Here is a 19990-nt window from a genome sequence, read left to right as displayed (position 1 = left end):
GCCATCATTTTACATGTTAAATATTAAATGTTACTTTTTAATATTCCTTTATTTAATTACTTGCTCTACAAGTATACCTGAACAGGAGCGTGTAACATGTTACAAATGACATGTGACACGTCACGTCACACATTACATATGTGACATGTTAGTGGGAATGCGAGCGAGCAGCCAAACTGTGTGCGTGTTTCCAGACGACAGAAGAGAGAAGGTTGACCTTAGAGCTTTACCTTACCTTAACGTTACTTAACGTTACGTCCCTCGCTAGGGAAGGCGAGGCAACATGAAACCAGATCTCTTTGGTAAAGTAAAGTCATTTATTAACACTGACGTTGGATAAATCAACCAAACACACACACACAGTGGAGGAAACCGGGCCAGAGGACGCGCAACCCTGGGTCCGCTGCAGGAACCAATCACATCAGGGGACTCACACATCAAATTACCATAATAGTCCGAACAATCGCATGCAGGGAAAAAACACATGACAATCTGCAGCGGAACTCAAGGTGGGAGTGTGAGCTACGAGGGAGCGGCTGCCTGACGTCACCTGACCCCTGACCCCTGACCCCTGACCTGAACTGTACGGTGTAGAGAAGATGGAGCCAGTACGCTGAACGCCTCCGACTAAGTGACTAAAAGTGATTCAACCGTGTTCTCACAGCCTTCTGGACCCAAGTCAACAGAAGGTCTGCGTGTTTCCATTATCACCGTTTTAAAATAATGTAAACAATAACCTCATTCACACAAAAATAAAACATAAAGCCACTCAGTGTAGAAAATAAGAACAAAGGAGATAATTAAGATTATTAAATAGGTTGCGTACCAAAGGAACTTGAGGTGAACACTGATATCTGATCAGGATAAATGCAAGGATAGTGAATATGAACAATATAAAAGTTAGGAACTCTTCTCCTCTCCTTGTCCCCTTGTCTCCTCTCCCCTCAGCTCCATGGGAGGATTTCCTCTCCAAATTTGCATCGGTGAGCGGAGTTTTTAGCTTCAAACAGAACCTGTAGAGAGGAAGAAGATCACTCACTATCACCATCACTCACTTTCACCATCACATCACTCACTCACTCACTATCACCATCACTTCTTATCACCATCATTCCTATCACCTAGCCTGGCGCCGCCCACCTACCTACCTCCGCTCAATTTTCATTTCACTTCAGTACTAGGTCTGGGTCTGCTTAATGTAAATGCGTTCCATGTCAACCCGATTCCTGGCGGTCCAATCAGCGAACAGAGGGAGTGGCTGAGAACGATGACGTCTTGGTCGCGCGCCAGTTTCAGTTGTAGTCAGAGATGAGTAGTCAGTCAGTTAGTCAGTCAGTCAGTCAATGACAAGACCCAGCGTCAACAGTTGACCACAAACATTATCGCTGTCGTTACTGTAGAATATTAATTTAGAATGTACAACTGATCCTTGAACTCTTACATCAGATAAACAAAACCTGCAGCTATCGTTCAGATACATCTTCACGCTTCATCTTGTTTTGTTTGTGTACAGCCTGCATGTGCGCAAAACGTGTTTTGCGGCAGGTCCCGTCGCATGACATACGTCACGACCAAATGCGATGCGATTGGTTATGGCAGATCCAGAGTGGCACTGGGCAGATCCAATCATTTTAAAACTTCTACAGACACCCGCCTCCAAGTGAGTGAACGCTTGTCAATTGAGCAGTTCCAGACCTTCTGTACAAATGAAAATGAAGTACGATGGTCTGGTAGGACCAGGCTACCTATCACCATCACTCACCATAAATCTGTTTCACCATCACTCACTATCACCATCAATCACTCATCCCTAGCTGTTGATGACTCAATATCCCTAACTAATGATGACTCACTATCCCCAACTAATTATGACTAACTATCCCTAACTAATGATGACTCACTATCCCTAACTAATGAGGACTCACTATCCCTAACTTGATGATCACTCACTATCCCTAACTATACGATGACTCACTATCCCTAACGCATGATGACTCACTATCCCTAACTAGATGATAACTCACAATCCCTAACTCATGATGACTCACTATCCCTAACTAATGATGACTCACTATCCCTAACTTCATGATGACTCACTATCCCTAACTATACGATGACTCACTATCCCTAACTAGATGATAACTCACAATCCCTAACTCATGATGACTCACTATCCCTAACTAATGATGACTCACTATCCCTAACGCATGATGACTCACTATCCCTAACTATGTGATGACTCACTATCCCTAACGCATGATGACTCACTATCCCTAACTTGATGGTCACTCACTATCCCTAACTATGTGATGACTCACTATCTCTCAGTAATGCGGCCTCATGGGGGGTTAGATGATCCCGGTGTTACCTCGTTGTGCAGGTAGGCCTCACAGCGGTAGCACCACACCGACAGGTCAGAGAAGCTGAGGACGACGGGGTGCTCCGTCACCGCGCCGTGGAACACCATGTGCTCGTTGACGTAGCGACCGCAGAACACCTGTGGGCACACAGCGTCCTGGTTACCATGGTTATCAGGTGAGACCAGCAACCAGGGGAGGAAGGTAATAACCAGGGGAGACAGGTAGTAACTAGGGGAGACAGGTAATAACTAGGGGAGACAGGTAGTAACCAGGGGAGACAGGTAGTAACTAGGGGAGACAGGTAGTAACTAGGGGAGACAGGTAGTAACCAGTAACCATCTAGTTAGGGATAGTGAGACAGGTATTAACTAGGGGAGACAGGTAGTAACTAGGGGAGACAGGTAGTTACTAGGGGAGACAGGTAGTAACTAGGGGAGACAGGTAGTAACCAGGGGAGACAGGTAGTAACTAGGGGAGACAGGTAGTAACTAGGGGAGACAGGTAGTAACTAGGGGAGACAGGTAGTAACTAGGGGTGCAACGGATCATCATTGATCCGTGATCCGTTCGGATCATCTATTTCGGTTCGGCACACGCATGATCCGCGGATTGATTTATGAAAAAAAAAAAAATTTGCGCATGTTCAGTCCACACACAGCCGTAACCATTCCTGCTAGTTCCAGGGACAGAGCTACTTAACACGCTCTGGGTAAAAGTCTGCAACAGTTCCCTTTTCAATAAGCAAACAGTCCTATGGCTCGTTGTGATTTATTGTCCTCAGCGTACAACATGAAGAACAGTGGGCATGGAAAATAAAAGTAGGCTAGACTTCGGTGACTACTGTAACGATAACTGCTGCCTCCAGTGCTACGTCTGTTTCCATATACTCGCGCTGCCACACAAACCGGTCGCCTAGGTTACCACACAGACGTAACACATAGCTGACATAGCGATTGCTAACATAAAGAAAAACACATCGAGCATGGCCACGCATTTACAGCGACATCACCCCGGTGTTTCACTGACAGGAGTGAAACCGAAAGCGGCTCAACAACCGCTCATCACCGCGGCATTTAAGCAGCCCCTTCTTCCACAATCAGACCGGGCTAAAGCAATCACAAACGCTATTTATTTATTTTTTTTGCTGATCCGAAAAATGATCCGATCCGTGACTCTGATCCGCGGAACGATCCGAACCGTGAGTTTTTTGATCCGTTGCACCCCTAGTAGTAACCAGGGGAGACAGGTAGTAACCAGGGGAGACAGGTAGTAACCAGGGGAGACAGGTAGTAACTAGGGGAGACAGGTAGTAACTAGGGGAGACGGGTAGTAACCAGGGAAGGCATGTAGTTACCAGGTGAGACAGGTAGTTATCAGGGGAGACAGCTAGTTAACAGGTGAGACAGGCATTCACCTGCTAGCAGGTGAGACAGGATGTGAGCAGGTGAGACAGGTGTTACCTGGTAGCAGGTGAGACAGGTCCAGTTCTCGGCCTCAGAGCCACAGTCCAGACAGGCCCGCCCCACGTCGATTCCTGACGGGGGGAGGGGCTTAACACAGTCCAGGTGAGGACACCAAGGAAGGGGGTCCACCACGTAGAGAGAGCCCTGGACAGACAGACAGGCAGACGGTCAGGCAGACAGACAGGCGGTCAGACAGACAGGTACAGTCAGGTACAGTTAGATCGAGTCGAGTCTAGTCTTGTAAGGTCTAGGCTGTCAAGTATAAATCTTGTTAGGTCTGGTTTGGTCAAACAAGATTGAAACTATATGGTCTAGTTTGGTCTGGTTTGGTCTGGTATGGTCTGGTATGGTCTAGTTTGGTCTGGTATGGTCTGGTTTGGTCTGGTTTGGTCTGGTTTGGTCGGGTTTGGTCTGGTTTGGTCGGGTTTGGACTGTTATAGTCTAGCAAGGTCTGGTATGGTCTGGCAAGGTCTGGTTTGGTCTGGTAAAGTCTGGCAAGGTCTGGTATAGTCTGGCAAGGTCTGGTACATTCTGGTTTGTTCCGGTAGTCTAGTGGTGGTACTCACCCCTCCCCCGTCTCCACAGCTGATGAGCTCCAGGTTGGCAGGAGGTTTGGACCAACCACAAGCCCCCTCCTCCTCAGGCTCAGCCCCTGCCACGCCAACTGCGGCTTCTGATTGGCTGTCCTCCACCTTGCTGGCAGCTAACTGGCTGTCCTCAGCTGTCACTACCTGAGGCGAGGGCTTCACTTCCTCCTGACTCAGACTCTTCTGCGGGACAACCTTCCGTCTAGCCCCGCCCACCTCTGGAGATACAGGCATCTGATTGGCTGAGGAAGCTTGGTGGATATCCAGAGAAGCCAATCCCTGAGTGAGCTGGTCTAAGCCTGAGTCCTGAGGATGAAGATCAGAGTTAGGAAACAAGGAGAGGAAACAAGGAGAGGAAATAACAACAAGGAGGACAAACACACAGCAGGACATGTGTTTAATGTTGTGGGGTACCTTGTAGTTCTGCTCCAGGCCTGCTGGGGGCTCAGCCGTTCTGCTCGGTGTGTCAGACTTCCTGCCTTTCCCTTTAGAACTACGCTTCCCATGATGCTTTGGGGAGAGGAAGGACTCCCGGAGAGTCTGGGGAACTTGGGAGGAGTACAACGTGTTAAAGGTGACCGATGATTACTATGGTACCGTAGTACACACACACACATACACACACACACACAGACTACGTACTTGTTATTCTGAGAGCATTCCAGTAGGGGGCGTGGCATCGCAGAACCTTGTTGATGGTTGCCATGGCGCTGGTGCGGGGAGCGGGGAGGGGTGTGGCTAGTGGGGGAGGAGGGTCGCCGAGCAACACACTGGTACACATCGCCATGGAGTCTGAGATGGAGGTCAAGTTATAACCCCCCTATAGAGAGAGAGAGAGAGAGAGAGAGAGAGAGAGAGAGAGAGAGAGAGAGAGAGAGAGAGAGAGAGAGAGAGAGGAATTGGAGGTTGATTTACTAGGTCAGGTTAGTCATGTAGCTCTAGGATGAGTAACTAGGACAGGTTAGTCATGTAGCTCTAGGATGAGTTACTAAGTCAGGTTAGTAGCTCTAGGATGAGTTCTCCCACCTCGAGGATGATGAGTAGTTTCCCTCCAGCCAATGGGGAGAGCAGGTGGGTGAGGTGGGCGTATCCCTCAGGGGTCACATGGTACCCTCCAAGAGGGTCTCCCCGGGCCGCGTCGAAACCAGCGGAGACCACGACCAGACCTGGGTTAAACTAGACCAGAGAGACCTGGGTTAGACTAGTTACTAGACCCTAGAGACCTGGGTTGAACTAGACCAGAGAGACCTGGGTTAAACTAGACCAGAGACCTGGGTTAAACTAGACCAGAGAGACCCGGGTTAACCTAGACCAGAGAGACCTGGGTTAAACTAGACCATAGGGACCTGGGTTAAACTAGACCAGAGAGACCCGGGTTAAACTAGACCAGAGAGACCTGGGTTAAACTAGACCAGAGAGACCCGGGTTAAACTAGACCAGAGAGACCCGGGTTAAACTAGACCAGAGGGACCTGGGTTAAACTAGACCAGAGGGACCTGGGTTAAACTAGACCAGAGAGACCCGGGTTAAGCTAGACCAGAGGGACCTGGGTTAAACTAGACCAGAGAGACCCGGGTTAAGCTAGACCAGAGAGAGCTGGGTTAAACTAGACCAGAGAGACCTGGGTTAAACTAGACCAGAGAGACCCGGGTTAAATTAGATGGGAGAGACCTGGGTTAAACTAGACCAGAGAGACCTGGGTTAAACTAGACCAGAGAGACCTGGGTTAAACTAGACCAGAGACCTGGGTTAGACTAGACCTGAGACCTGGGTTAAACTAGACCAGAGAGACCTGGGTTAAACTAGACCAGAGAGACCTGGGTTAAACTAGACCAGAGGGACCTGGGTTAGACTAGACTAACCTCAGTGTGTCTCTCTACCTGTCTGTCTACCTGTCTGTCTGTCTGTCTGTACCTCAGTAGCGATGGGCAGGACTATGTGATGGAAGGCCGCCAGGTAGTCGGAGTCTCCCATTGGTCGGCCGTTCCACGGGATGTTGACGTTAAAGCCCGCCCCCTGGCCGACGCCCACCCTGTCGCAGTCAGCGTCCTCGGAGGTGGGGAAGAAGGTTCCGTTGTCATAGCGATGGAGAGAGATGTAGAGGACGCTGATGGGAGGGAGGGATGTTAGCACAGCTGTGAGCATAGGTGCCCGCTCCCGCCTAAACATCATTTATAACTGTTAGCATAGCAGTTAGCTCCAACCAACACGTCATTTAAATATGTTAGCATAGCTGGTAGATTAGGTGCCAGTTCCCACCAAAACATAATTTATATCTGTAAGCATATTAGTTAGCTAGCCTAGCTGTCAGCTCCCGCCAACATGTCATTTAAATTTGTTAGGCTACCAGCTAAGCTACCAGCCATGGCTACCAGCTTAGCTACCAGCTACGCTAGTCATTCATCTGCTCTATCTTGGCTGTGAGCTGATGCTAGGGAGCGTTAGCATGCCGCCCTTCTCACCTGTCGTCCTCCTGGAACATGTGCTGAGTGCCGTTGCCATGGTGAATGTCCCAGTCCAGGATGAGGACGCGCAGAGCGGCGTGGCCCGGGAGGGACTGGGCGTAGCGGGCGGTCAGGGCGGCCGTGTTGAACAGACAGAAACCACAGGCGGACCCCCGCTCAGCATGGTGCCCTGGGGGGCGGACGATCGCCACTGCGTTACACAGCTGGAGAGAGAGAGAGAGAAAGAGAGAGAGAGAGAGAGAGAGAGAGAGAGAGAGAGAGAGAGAGAGAGAGAGAGAGACAGAGAGAGAGAGGTTAAAGAGAGAGAGAGAGAGAGAGACATTAGAGAGAGAGAGAGAGAGACATTAGAGAGAGAGAGAGAGAGAGAGAGACATTAGAGAGAGAGAGAGAGAGAGAGAGAGAGAGAGAGACGTTAGAGAGAGAGAGAGAGACTGGAGTGCAGTGTAGGGTTGTGTAGTGGTAGTGTCGTGTCGTGTAGTGTTGTGTAGTGGTAGTGTTGTGTTGTGTAGTGGTAGTGTTGTGTAGTGGTAGTGTTGTGTTGTGTAGTGGTAGTGTTGTGTTGTGTAGTGGTAGTGTTGTGTTGTGTAGTGGTAGTGTTGTGTTGTGTAGTGGTAGTGTTGTGTTGTGTAGTGGTAGTGTCGTGCAGTGCAGTGCAGTGCAGTGCAGTGCAGCAGTGTTGTGTAGTGGTAGTGTAGTTATAGAGTTATAATGTCGTGCAGTGCAGTGCAGTGCAGTGCAGTGCAGCGGTGTGAGCACCTGTCCGGTGAGGATTCCCTGGGCAGCGTTGAAGGCGGCCCCAGCGGCCAGCAGGGCGGCGCTGTAGCTCTGCTGGCTCAGGAACACAGAGTTGTACTCTGAGGCCAGACGGTGGAGGTCCCTGGACTTCAGGGCGGCCGTCGCCTTCATGACCTCGATGTGCTCCTCACTGCGACACACACACATGGATATATGTGGATATATATATATATTCATATTTATATTTAATACATATATGTGTATCACTCTCTACCTGTGGCACATGGCCAGTTCCCCCTCGGTAGCGAGGCGAGCTGGTATCCGTTGGCAACGGTCGACCAATCCCAGGTCAAGGTGTTTGTTGAAGATTTTAGAGATCCGCTGGGGCTGCTCGGGGTGGTGGCTGGAGAGAGAGAGAGAGAGAGAGAGAGAGAGGAGAGAGAGATTGAGGAGAAGAAGATGAGAGAGAGGGGAGAGAGAGGAGAGAGTGAGGGAGGAGAGAGAGAGAGCAGAGGGAGAGCTGAGAGCGGGAGGGGAGAGAGGAGAGAGAGAGACGGTAGAGAAGAGAGGATGAGGGGAGGAGAAGAGGCGAGAGTGGAGATGCGGTGCGAGAGAGGAGAGAGAGGGAGAGGGAGAAGGGAGAGAGAGCTGAGATGAGAGAGAGAGGGACATATAGTTTAGAATTAGAGAGAGAGAGAGAGGAGAGAGAAGCGAGAGGAAAGAGGAGATATATTCGAGAGAGCGGGAGAGGAGAAGACACGAGGAGAGAAGATGAGGAGCGAGAGAGAGAGAGAGAGAGAAAGAGAGATATAGTTAGAAGAGAGGAGGAATGGAGAGAGCGAGCGAGCGCGAGCGAGAGAGAGAGAGAGAAAGAGAGATATAGTTAGAAGAGAGAGAGCGAGAGAAATATCTCACCTGTCCCAGAGGTTGAGGTGCTCCATCATTCTCTCGTCGTAGGCCAGGCCCGTCGTCATGACGCCCAGGGGGGAGGGGCTTGTCTCTCCTACCTGCTCCTCATTGGCTTTGTGTCTAATGACCACATCATCAGCCAATGGGCCGCCCTCTGAAACAAATCACACCGTCTGGTGACATGAGGATTCCCATGCCGTGTAAAGGTGTGTGCGCGTGCAAGTGTGTCTGCGTTTGCGAGTGTGTGTGCACGTGTGTTGGTGTGTGTGTAAGTGCGTGTACCCAGGACTTGCAGGCGGCTCCAGTAGGGATAGTGAGCTGAGATGGTCTCAGAGATCGATGTCAGAGCACTGGGAGAGAGACATAGAGGAATAGCAGAGAGAGAGAGAGAGAGAGAGAGAGAGAGAGAGAGAGAGAGAGAGAGAGAGAGTGGAGACAGTCATGATTCACTCGAGCTCCACTCAAAATTACAAATTACAGATGTTTTAACTTTTTAAATTGAGATCAACTTAAAAAATGACCAACTGAATGAAGCCCTTGAGCGCAGCAGCTAATGGAAGAAAGACAGCCGAATGGGAAAACAGGGAAAACCAAGAGGAGAGCCCATTGAGCAGGCTGCTAGCAGAAGAGAGGTAGGAAGCTAAAAAACCTCAAAACATCGATGAGACATGAACAGCGACGCCAAAACAAAGAGGACAAACTATATCGATAAATTATATTGTGAGCTACAGAAACACTTACCCTTTTTGAAAATAGGGCTGAAGCCCAAAAGTTAATTTAAGGTTTTTTAAGGTCATTTAAGCTCAAGGCTACCATGCTACCTAAAACCGTGGCTGATGCAACGTCTCCCCCATCCTGCCCCGGAGAGACTTTCACCCCGCCACCATCCACAGGGTGAACCCCGATATCTACCAAGGATGTTCCCCCCTGCCCAACGTACACCTGGCCTCCGCTGAGACATGGTGGGTGTCTTTGCTAGAGCCCTCAAGGATGCAGCCTTAGGACGACGACAGGGAGGAGCCACCCCCAGCAAGAGACGACTCACCCACACAACCCCCCCCCCCCCCTCCTCCCCAGAGAGCATCGCAGAGATTCAGGAGGCATTATAATTTGGCACAACAAAGTGACCCCCACTCCTTCCAGCACAAAGCCCTGCAAAGCCAAGAGATGAACCGGAGTCCCCTGTCCACAGACAGGTTCCCCCGCTGCTCGGCCCCAGGACCAGTCGGAGAACATTCCAAATGTTCTCCTCCTGACTCAACCAAATTCTTTTACACATCAGAAACAAACCTACCTCACCCATTGGAACAGTAAAACACACACACGGAGCAAAAGGCAGTGTTATCTGGCCCTAAATAGACAGTACACTGTGGCCCCCTACCTGACCACAGTCACTGATGCTTGACACGGTGTGTTAACAAAGTGCAGACTAAGCGCTCACAGCCTGGCCAAAGAAACAGGCCGCCATAAGAAAACATGGCTGCCCAAAGAGGAGCGGCTGTGCCAGCAGTGTGAAGACGCTGCTGTAGAGACCGAGCAGCACTTCCTCCTACACTGCCCCAAATTCAAAAATGTCCACGAAAATGCAAATTCGGCCCAAAACACCCCGATTTTATAAACTCCCATGTAGACCAACTACAAATATTAATGGGAGAGAGAAAAGAGAGCTTCGTCCTCGCAGGACAGTTTATTACAGCTTGCCACAAAATGAGAGGATGACATTCTGTACCAGGCCTCACTGTTTGATTGATTACTGATTTTTAGTAACCTATAATGCATTTTATGTAGCTTTTCATTTCATTTTTTTTTCTATATGTACATCTGTATGTTATGTTGTTACAGGTTGATATATGTGCATATTGTTCTGACGTTCTCTGGCCCCACTGTTTGGTTTACCAATAGTCCTGCCAATAAAGCTTTTTTGAATTTGAATTTGAGAGAGAGAAAGAGAGAGAGAGAGAGAGAGAGAAACAGAGAGAGAGAGAGACAGAGGTTGAGGTTCATAATGAAGTATTAGTTATGATATGAGGCTAATGCTAATGTTATAATGCTTATTCTAATGAATACCTGAGAGAAGGAGAAGAGGAGGAGAGTGGGGGGCAGGGGTCCCCCAGGAGAGAGCTGACACACGCTGCAGCGCCCTCTGCTGTAGACCGGAGGTTATAACCTCCCTACGCACGCACGCACACACACACACACACACACACACGCACATGTACACAGGATGGGAAGTGACACGTGTCAATATAGTAAGTATAGAGAATTTTTTTTTGTGTGTTCTTTGTTTATAATTATCCTCGTAAACATGCAAAACAAAAAATAACATGAATAACACACCTACTCCACTAACCTACCATACATACCAAAATAACCTACATACAGTATAACCTACATATGTAAGCATATACGCACGGACACACACACACACACACACACACACACACACACACACACACACACACACACACACACACACACACACACACACACACACACACACACACACACACACACACACACACAGCCATTCCTCGGTTCATATATCTCCTCGTACCTCCAGAGCCAGGAGGACCCTCCCCTCTGCCAGACCCATCAGCATCCGGGTCAGGACGGAGAAACACTGGGGGGTGGCCTCCATCTCCCCCTGGACACACACACACACACGCACACCAACACACAGACATACAGACAGACAGACAGACAGACCGAGGGTTAACAGTGGATATGAAGGGTAAGTATGATGTTATGATGAGGTCAACAGGTTGTTTACCTTCGGGTCTCCTCGGACGCAATCGAACCCAGCGGCTACCAGAACCAGCTGGGGCTGGAACTACACACACACACACACACACACACACACACACACACACACACACACACACACACACACACACACACACACACACACACACACACACACACACACACACACACACACACACACACACAAACAAACATTAACACCAGAACCGGCTGGGGCTGGTTCTAAACTGTAAACTAAACTGTGCTACCTGGTACAGGTGAGTGTTACCTGTACAGGTGAGTGTTACCTGTACAGGTGAGTGTTACCTGGTACAGATCATTGTTACCTGGTACAGGTCAGTGTTTCCTGTACAGGTGAGTGTTACCTGTACAGGTCACTGTTACCCGGTACAGGTCAGTGTTACCTCTACAGGTGAGTGTTACCTGATACAGGTGAGTGTTACCTGTAAAGGTGAGTGTTACCTGATATGCTACGGGTAGAAGTAGGTGTTGAAAGGCAGTGATGTAATCAGCATCAGTCATGCCAGTCTGTAGAAACACAGGGTAATATAAAGAATATACATAAATGTTTACACGCAAAAGTATACACACAGACAGACAGACCGATAGAGAGACACGTAGACAGACAGGCAGACAGACGCGCAGACAGACAGACCGATAGACAGACATGCAGACACAGACATGCAGACAAACAGACCGATAAGACAGACACGCAGATAGACAGACATGCAGACAGACAGACAGGCAGACAGACAGACCTTGTTCCAGGGCAGGTTGATGGTGTACCCCAGACCGGCTCCTGATCCGGCTACAGGACTATCAGAGGCCTGCAGGTGAGGCCAGAACCCCGCCTTCTCATACCTGTGGACCGAGAAGTACAGCACACTACACACACACACACACACACACACACACACACACACACACACAGTACACACACACACACACACACACACACACAGTACACGCATACACACACACACACACACACAGTACACGCGTACACACACACACACACAGTACACGCATACACACACACACACACACACACACACAGTACACGCATACACACACACACACACACACACACACACAGACACACAGTACACGCATACACACACACACACACACACACACACACACACACACAGTACACGCGTACACACACACACACACAGTACACGCATACACACACACACACACACACACACACAGTACACGCATACACACACACACACACACACACACACACACAGACACACAGTACACGCATACACACACACACACACACACACACACACACACAGTACACGCATACACACACACACACACACAGTACACGCATACGCACACACACAGTACACGCATACACACACAAAAAGGACACACACACACACACCCACACACAGAACCACACAAACACACACACAGTACACACATACATACACACACACACACAGACACACAAAAAGGACACCCACACCCACACACAGTACACAGACACACAAACACATGTTAATACAAAAAGGGAGTAGTAGAAGAGAGGACAGGAGAGAGGAGGAGAGAGGAGGAGAGGAGAGAGGAAGAGAGAGGAGGAGAGGAGAGGAGGAGAGGAGAGAGGAGGAGAGGAAGAGAGAGGAGGAGAGGAAGAGGGAGGAGAGGTTCTCCTACCTGGGGTCTTCCTCGAAGGCGTACTGGATCCCCTGTCCATGATGCACGTCCCAGTCCACCACCAGCACCCTGCCCACATCAACAACACGCTGTTCTCATCCTCCTCTATGGCCCGCCAACACCACACCACACAGACCGTCATAACGTGGTCGTAGGTTCACTACGCTGTTCTCATCCTCCTCTATGGCCCGCCAACACCACACCACACAGACCGTCAGAACGTGGTCGTAGGTTCAATACGTCTAACTCCATTGTGCGTCAATCATATTGTAAAATCAAGGCCAAACAAACGGTTTGATAGATACAGGTGATCATAGGTATCAAAATGTTGACAAAAGTGGAGGAGGTCTGATCAGTAACGTCCACATTCAACCGATTATTTTAGGTTTTGTCGAACAACGGGAACTACATTTCTAAAGATCTACTAGTGCTCTGGTCTTCAGGGCACACCGGCACGCATGCTTGTGCGTGCACGTGTGTGTTTGTGTGTGTGTATGTGTGTGTTTGTGTGTGCATATGTGCGTGTGTGTTTGTGTACCGTTTCACTCTGTGCTGTCTCTGGGCGTAGCGTGTTGCTATGGCAACGTTGTTAAACAGACAGTAGCCATTGGCCTGGTCAAACTGGGCATGGTGCCCCGGCGGCCTGGAAGAGAACATACTGGTTATACTGGTTATACTGGGTACAGTGGTCACACTACATACTGGCCTGACTGGTCATACTGCTTACTGGTCTGGTTAGACCAGGGGTGCCCAACCAGTCGATCGCGGTCTACCAGTAGATCGCCGACAGATCCCAAGTCGATCGCGAGGGGTGAAGAAAAAAAAAAAAAAAAAGTTTTTCTTTTTTTTTTTTAATAAAATTAAATTTGCGCGGGACATATACGTGCGGTAGCGCATGTGCTGTTAACAGCAGTTGAAAGCCGTCAACAGTAGTTACACACTCCTAAACGTTGGCATGGCTGAGGGGAAACAAGCTAAGACCTACCCCCCCCCCCCCCCCCCCCCCCCCGCTTGAAGGTAGGTTTGCTGGTAGATCTCGGGAGGTTGGCTACTTGAAAAGTAGATCTTGGGGCAAAAAAGGTTGGGCACCCCTGGGTTAGACTGTTCATACTGATTATGTTGCTATTGCTATTCTGCTTTGGTTATACTGGGTAGACTGGTCTGGTTATAGTACTGTTATACTGGTTATACTGGTCTGGTTATAGTGGTCTGTTATACTGGTTATACTGGTCTGGTTATAGTAGTATGTTATACTGGTTATACTGGTCTGGTTATAGTAGTCTGTTATACTGGTTAAGCTGGTCTGGTTATAGTACTGCTGTACTGGTTATACTGGTCTGGTTATAGTAGTCTGTTATACTGGCTCTACTGGTCTGGTTATAGTAGTATGTTATACTGGTCTGGTTATAATAGTCTGTCATACTGGTTATACTGGTCTGGTTATAGTAGTCTGCTATACTGGTTATTCTGGTCTGGTTATAGTAGTCTGTCATACTGGTTATGTTGGTGTGGTGTGGTGTTATCCTGCTGAGGTTGTACTCGTTATCCTGGTCTAGTTAAGTGAGTTCTACTTGGATGGTTATAATGGCTATACTGGCCTGATTAAATGGTTATACTGGTACGTTTATACAGGTTAACTGGTCTGGTTATACTGGTGATACTGGTCTGTTGTACTGGTATGATTAGAGCTGTCTAGTTAAACCAGTTACATTGGTGTGATTATCCTGGTTAACCTGTTTGGATCCATCTTGTTACCTCGAGACTGAGAACCCATTCCTGAGTTCAGAGGTCATGACCTTGTCGACGAGCTCAAGGAGAGAGCCCACAGCCAGAGAGGCCACGCGGAACGAGTCCTAGACACACACACACACACACACACACACACACACACACACACACACACACACACACACACACACACACACACACACACACACACACACACACACACACACACATTAATATACATATACATATTATATATATATTAGAGCTGTCAAGCGATTAAAATATTTAATCGTGATTAATCGCATTAATGTCATAGTTAACTCACGATTAATCGCGTTTAATCGCAAATTATTTTTCTATGCTAAATATCCCTTGATTTTTTTGTCCCATAATTCTTCTCATTTTAATTATCTTATCAACATGGTGAAATGCATCGGTTGCCTTGTGCAAATGATTTTTTATTGATAACAACATTGGCATATACTGATCAAAACAGGACGATACAAAAAAAGAGCCTATAGTGCAATTAAACGACTGCTTTGAACAAATGTAATTTGAACATAGCAGTCAGGCTACTGCTTCTATGTTTTGAGCCAAAGAAAAAAAAGAAAAAAAAAAGAATTGTTTAAATAAAACAATTGCGTTAATTGCGCGATAATTTTTTAACGCCGTTAAAATTGGTTTGCGTTAACGCCGTTAATAACGCGTTTAACTGACAGCTCTAATATATATCAGTGCTGTCAAGCGATTAAAATATTTCATCGCGATTAATCGCATTAATGTCATAGTTAACTCACGATTAATCGCAAAAAAAATTATATGCTAAATATCCCTTGATTTCTTTGTCCCATTAATTGTTCTAATTTTAATGCTCTTATCAACATGGAGTGCATCCGCTTGCCTTGTGCAAATGTTTTTTTTATTGATAACAACATTGGCATATACTGATCAAAACAGAACGATACACAAAAAAAGCCTATAGTGCAATTAAACGATGAACATAGAAACATACTGCCTTGAACATTGCAGTCAGGATACTGCTTCTTTGTTTTGGGCCAAAGAAAAAAAAAATATATATATATATACAATTGCGTTAATCGTGCGATAAAAAAATTAACGCCGTTAAAATTGGTTTGCGTTAACGCCGTTAATAATGCGTTTAACTCACAGCACTAATATATATATATATATATATTGTATGTATATAAATATAAATATAAAGATTTAAATAATATTCTGAATGTCTACCTACAGGGTGGATGTAGACGGAGTCGTAGTTTTCTGATATAGTCTGAAGTTCTTTCTCTGACATCGTCTGAGTCTTCCTCATCAGATCCACATAGTCCTTCCTAGAAAACAACCAATCAGAAAACAGATCAACACATTAGAGCACAGCTCAACCAATCAAACAGCTCAACCAATCAAACAGCTCAACCAATCAAACACAGCTCAACAAATGAGAACACAGCTCGACCAATCAGAAAACAGCTCAATCAATCAGAACACAGCTCAACCAATCAAAAGCAGGTATGTTCTGTTATATTGTGTCAATTTGTCAGGTAAACACTGTATATATTTCATAATTGTGTTATCAATAGGACATCAAGTTATGTGTTCCGGATTATGAATTGTATAGCCTATAAAATCCTACATAAGGTAAATGATAATATGATAGAATAAAGATGATGTATTAAAGCAGACGTAATAAAGGTTAGGTATTAAGGTTAGGTTAAGTTGAGGTATTAAAGATGATGTATTAAAGATTATATATTGAAGATGATGTACTAAAGATGGTGCATTAAAGATTATGTATTAAAGGTGCTGGATTAAAGGTGATGCATTAAAGGTGATGTATCAAAGGTGATACATTAAAGATTATGTATTACTTATGGACCAGCCGCAGCTCCTGTTCCGTGGCTTCACGAGGCTGGAAGATACATACACAGATGACTATATACATCAATATGATGATGAATGAATACATTTGAATATAGATGAGAAGATGAACACATTAATATGCTAATGACCTCCACGGCGAGGCAGCGAGGTCGGAGGTCGCGGCGCTCCAACTCCTCCATGATGGCCGTCACTCTGTCAGGACACTCTGGGTGACTACACACACACACAGGCACACACGCACACGCACACACACACACACACACACACACACACACACACGTTATGCCAGACAGACAAACAAAGACAGACTGGCATAAAGATATAGAGACACACAGACAGGAAGTCCGAGAGACACGCACAGTCAGAGAGAGAGATGCAGACAGAAGAACACACATGTAGCACAGAGGCAGACAGATAGACCAGAGACAGACAGGCACACAGAGAGACAGACAGAAAGGTACCTGGGGTCCCACAGACAGTTGTGACGGGTAAATTCTTCGCTGTGAACTAAACCTGTTCCACTGGCCAGAGACCTGGACACCTCCTGCAAAGAGGCACAATCAGCACTGTGTGTGTGTGTGTGTGTGTGTGTGTGTGTGTGTGTGTGTGTGTGTGTGTGTGTGTGTGTGTGTGTGTGTGTGTGTGTGTGTGTGTTTACCAGGTGTTTGAGTTGGGCTACAAGCTCATCTTCCCCCTTACTTCGGTCCATCTTTCCTTTTCGCTTCGCCTCCTTCAGCTCCTCACTTCTCCCCTAATGCAAACACACACACAGCCCGTCAACACAAGATACATAATGCTGCTTCCTCAACAAAGAACCCTCCCACGTCTGTCTGGCTGTCAATCATCCACTGGTAGGGTTTGTACTTTGGTAAAGGGGACAAAGGCTTAAAGGTGACAGATTATACCACCAGGTGTGAGTCTGATTAGCCGTTACAAGCCGTTTTGAAAATATGTGTCCATATAGATGTGTGCTGGATAGATCAGTCTACCAGCCTACCCAGTAGACATCTAGGTGAACACGCCCACTTGTGATGTCAGAAGTGACTAGCTAGAACCATAAGAACTCTACTAGCTAGAACCTCAGAGCTCTATTAGGTAGAACCATCAGAACTCTACTAGCTACTCTCAAGAGCTCTACTTGCTGGAGCCCTCAGACCCTCTGTTCGCTGAGAGACCTGCGCGTTGGAGTTGGAGTTTGGGAGGCGTGGAGACCTGCGGGCCGGTCTGGCTCCTGATGGTTTGGTATCCATGGAAACCAAAAAGATCCAGTTGTGCCCAGCACCTCTGGCTTCTAACCTAGCGAGACACAGATACAGTACTGGGGTGACACCAATGCTAAAGCATATGCTAATGCAAGGCGGTCTACCTTGATGGGGGCTATCCTAATGCTAAGCTAGTGCAAATTAAGGTAGAATAACAACAGAGACACATGATGTAAAGACTTTATAGCGTCAGTTAGCATAACGTCACAGAGTGAAACTGGGCAGTAAAGAGTTCATTCATATAATAATGTAGACCCCTCGATACAAGATGGAGTAAAGATTTGGGAGTAAAGATGGTGGAGTCAAGATGATGTTGTAAAGAGGATATAATAAATATGGTGTAGTTACGATGATGTAGTTACGATGATGTTGTAGTTAAGAGGATGTAGTGAAGGTGGTGTAGTTAAGATGATGTAGTGAAGGTGGTGTAGTTAGATGATGTAGTAAAGCTGGTGCAGTTTGATGATGTAGTAAAGGTGGTGGAGTTGAGATGATATAGTGAAGATTGGTCAAACAGAGATGGTTTAGTTGGATGATATGGTAAAGGTGGTGTAGTTAAGATTATGTGGTAAAGGCGGTGTAGTTAAGATGATGTAGTGAAGATGGTTCAAACAGAGGTGGTTTAGTTTAGAGGTGGATGATCACATCATCACGTCAGCCAGACGTGATTCTGCTGTCGTAGTTGAATCCTAAAGAGCTTCTACAGCCTGTCTTCTATCTAATCTTCGCGGGTTGACAGGTTACAATGCTTCTATTCGTTATGGTGTTATCGATCGGAGGAGGAGATTTTTGAAACAATGAGAAAGTTGACTTGCCAGCAATGACTCCTGGCTGCCTAGCACATTAGCTCGTTAGCTCGATAGCCGAAGTCAACACTGAGGCGGCGCATCCTGATGACGGTAGAGACGCGTCACGAACCACCAAAACCAACAGCAGTTAAAAGTCAGCTGTTTTTATTGATCAAATTAGAATAGAAGACGAGTTTTGAATTGACCCAACAGTTCATTATGGAAATTTGATTAAACTACACCATGTAGATAGATAGATAGATAGATAGTACTTTATTGTCATTGCACATGTTACAGAGCAACGAAATTACCAGTTACATTCCGTCCAAGAAACATAAAAGACAGTGTGGTGGGGAGACAGGACGGAGAGACTGTCAGGCGCTTGTTAGACAAGAAACATGCGGCCCGCGTTAGATAAGAAAAGTTTTTTAAAAAAAGCGAAACAAGAGGGTGACGAGGGAAAAAAAACTGTGCTGCAACGAGGGACGGGGAGGGGGGAGGGCGTCCAGTAGGCGGTGAGTCCAGGGGGTGGGTGTGTGTGTGTGTGTGTGTGTGTGTGTGTGTGTGTGTGTGTGTGTGTGTGTGTGTGTGTGTGTGTGTGTGTGTGTGTGTGTGTGTGTGTGTGTGTGTGTGTGTGTGTGTGTGTGTGTGTGTGTGTGTGTGTGCCCAAGGACTCCATCTCCAACCAGACTCAACAGTGTCTCTCCCGTCTGACGCCGTGGAGACGACCACGAAGAGTTCTGAACCAGAGAGAAAGTTCACGGGAGGTGGAGGATGGGGGGAGGGTGGCAGGGCATCTGTCTGCATAACAACCAGGGGAGTGGAGAGATATCAGCCTTCCAAGGCCGAAGTGGGGGAGCCGAATAAAGATAACGATTGCTTTGGGTCAGGCCGACTCTGCAATTTTTCGCCAACCTTAAAGTCTCTCTGATACTCTCTGTCGTGTTCCAACTCCAGAATCCAAAAAGACCAATTAGCTGAAATTGAGCTCCACCTACCTGGAACTGTAGTAGGCCATGCACTGTTAATTCTGCAACAGGATCTCAACTAGCAACCTGAATCCAGACACTTTATATTATAGTAAATGCTGGTGCTTCTTTTGTTATTGTTTTGTATATTATGTATGCTATGATATTTTTTATTATATTATGTGTACCTGGAACTAACACCTCCACCTACCTGGAACCAACACCTCCACCTACGTGGAACTAACACCTCCATCTACCTGGAACTAACACCTCCAGCTGTCTGACCTAACAGCTCCACCTACCTGGATCTAACACTTCCCTCTATCTGGAACCTGACAGATCTGACACCTCCACCTACCTTGAACTGACTCCTTCACCTATCTGGAACTAACA

At 47.1% G+C, this 19990-nt stretch overlaps 1 protein-coding gene across 2 annotated transcripts; it reads right to left on the bottom strand.

Moving 5' to 3' along the window:
• Positions 1-54: 54 nt before the first annotated feature.
• On the bottom strand, positions 55-18841 carry hdac6 (histone deacetylase 6). 2 transcript variants are annotated; one of them, XM_056595812.1, is made up of 28 exons: positions 18657-18841; positions 17755-17875; positions 17238-17330; positions 17041-17123; positions 16708-16792; positions 16567-16607; positions 15933-16029; positions 14708-14805; positions 13491-13595; positions 12953-13021; positions 12040-12166; positions 11744-11809; positions 11289-11348; positions 11073-11162; positions 10586-10689; positions 8801-8868; positions 8525-8672; positions 7884-8012; positions 7631-7799; positions 6872-7077; positions 6324-6516; positions 5436-5585; positions 5052-5229; positions 4824-4957; positions 4389-4715; positions 3820-3966; positions 2369-2497; positions 55-1013 (listed from the first exon to the last, which is right to left on the bottom strand). In XM_056595812.1, the coding sequence occupies exons 2-28, from the start codon at positions 17827-17829 to the stop codon at positions 945-947; spliced, it is 3240 nt and encodes a 1079-aa protein (XP_056451787.1). In that variant the 5' UTR covers positions 17830-17875; positions 18657-18841; the 3' UTR covers positions 55-944. The 2 variants fall into 2 exon arrangements, with proteins under 2 accessions (XP_056451787.1, XP_056451795.1); XM_056595820.1 differs by having other exon boundaries at positions 17755-17870; positions 18657-18715.
• Positions 18842-19990: the final 1149 nt, after the last annotated feature.

This window comes from Gadus chalcogrammus, chromosome 1, assembly GCF_026213295.1.
Source record: "Gadus chalcogrammus isolate NIFS_2021 chromosome 1, NIFS_Gcha_1.0, whole genome shotgun sequence".
Taxonomy (NCBI): Eukaryota; Metazoa; Chordata; class Actinopteri; order Gadiformes; family Gadidae; genus Gadus; species Gadus chalcogrammus.
Note: the sequence above shows the minus strand (reverse complement) of the source record. Positions and strands in the feature narration are given on the sequence as shown.

Coding starts and splice junctions, on each gene's coding strand:
- hdac6 (XM_056595812.1), bottom strand. CDS start 17,829: ATGGATACCAAACCATCAGGAGCCAGACCGGCCCGCAGGTCTCCACGC. Junction 16,030..16,566: donor GAGCTGCGGCTGGTCCATAA/GTAATACATAAT, acceptor GTTGTTTTCTAG/GAAGGACTATGTGGATCTGA. Junction 13,596..14,707: donor AATGGGTTCTCAGTCTCGAG/GTAACAAGATGG, acceptor GTTCTCTTCCAG/GCCGCCGGGGCACCATGCCC.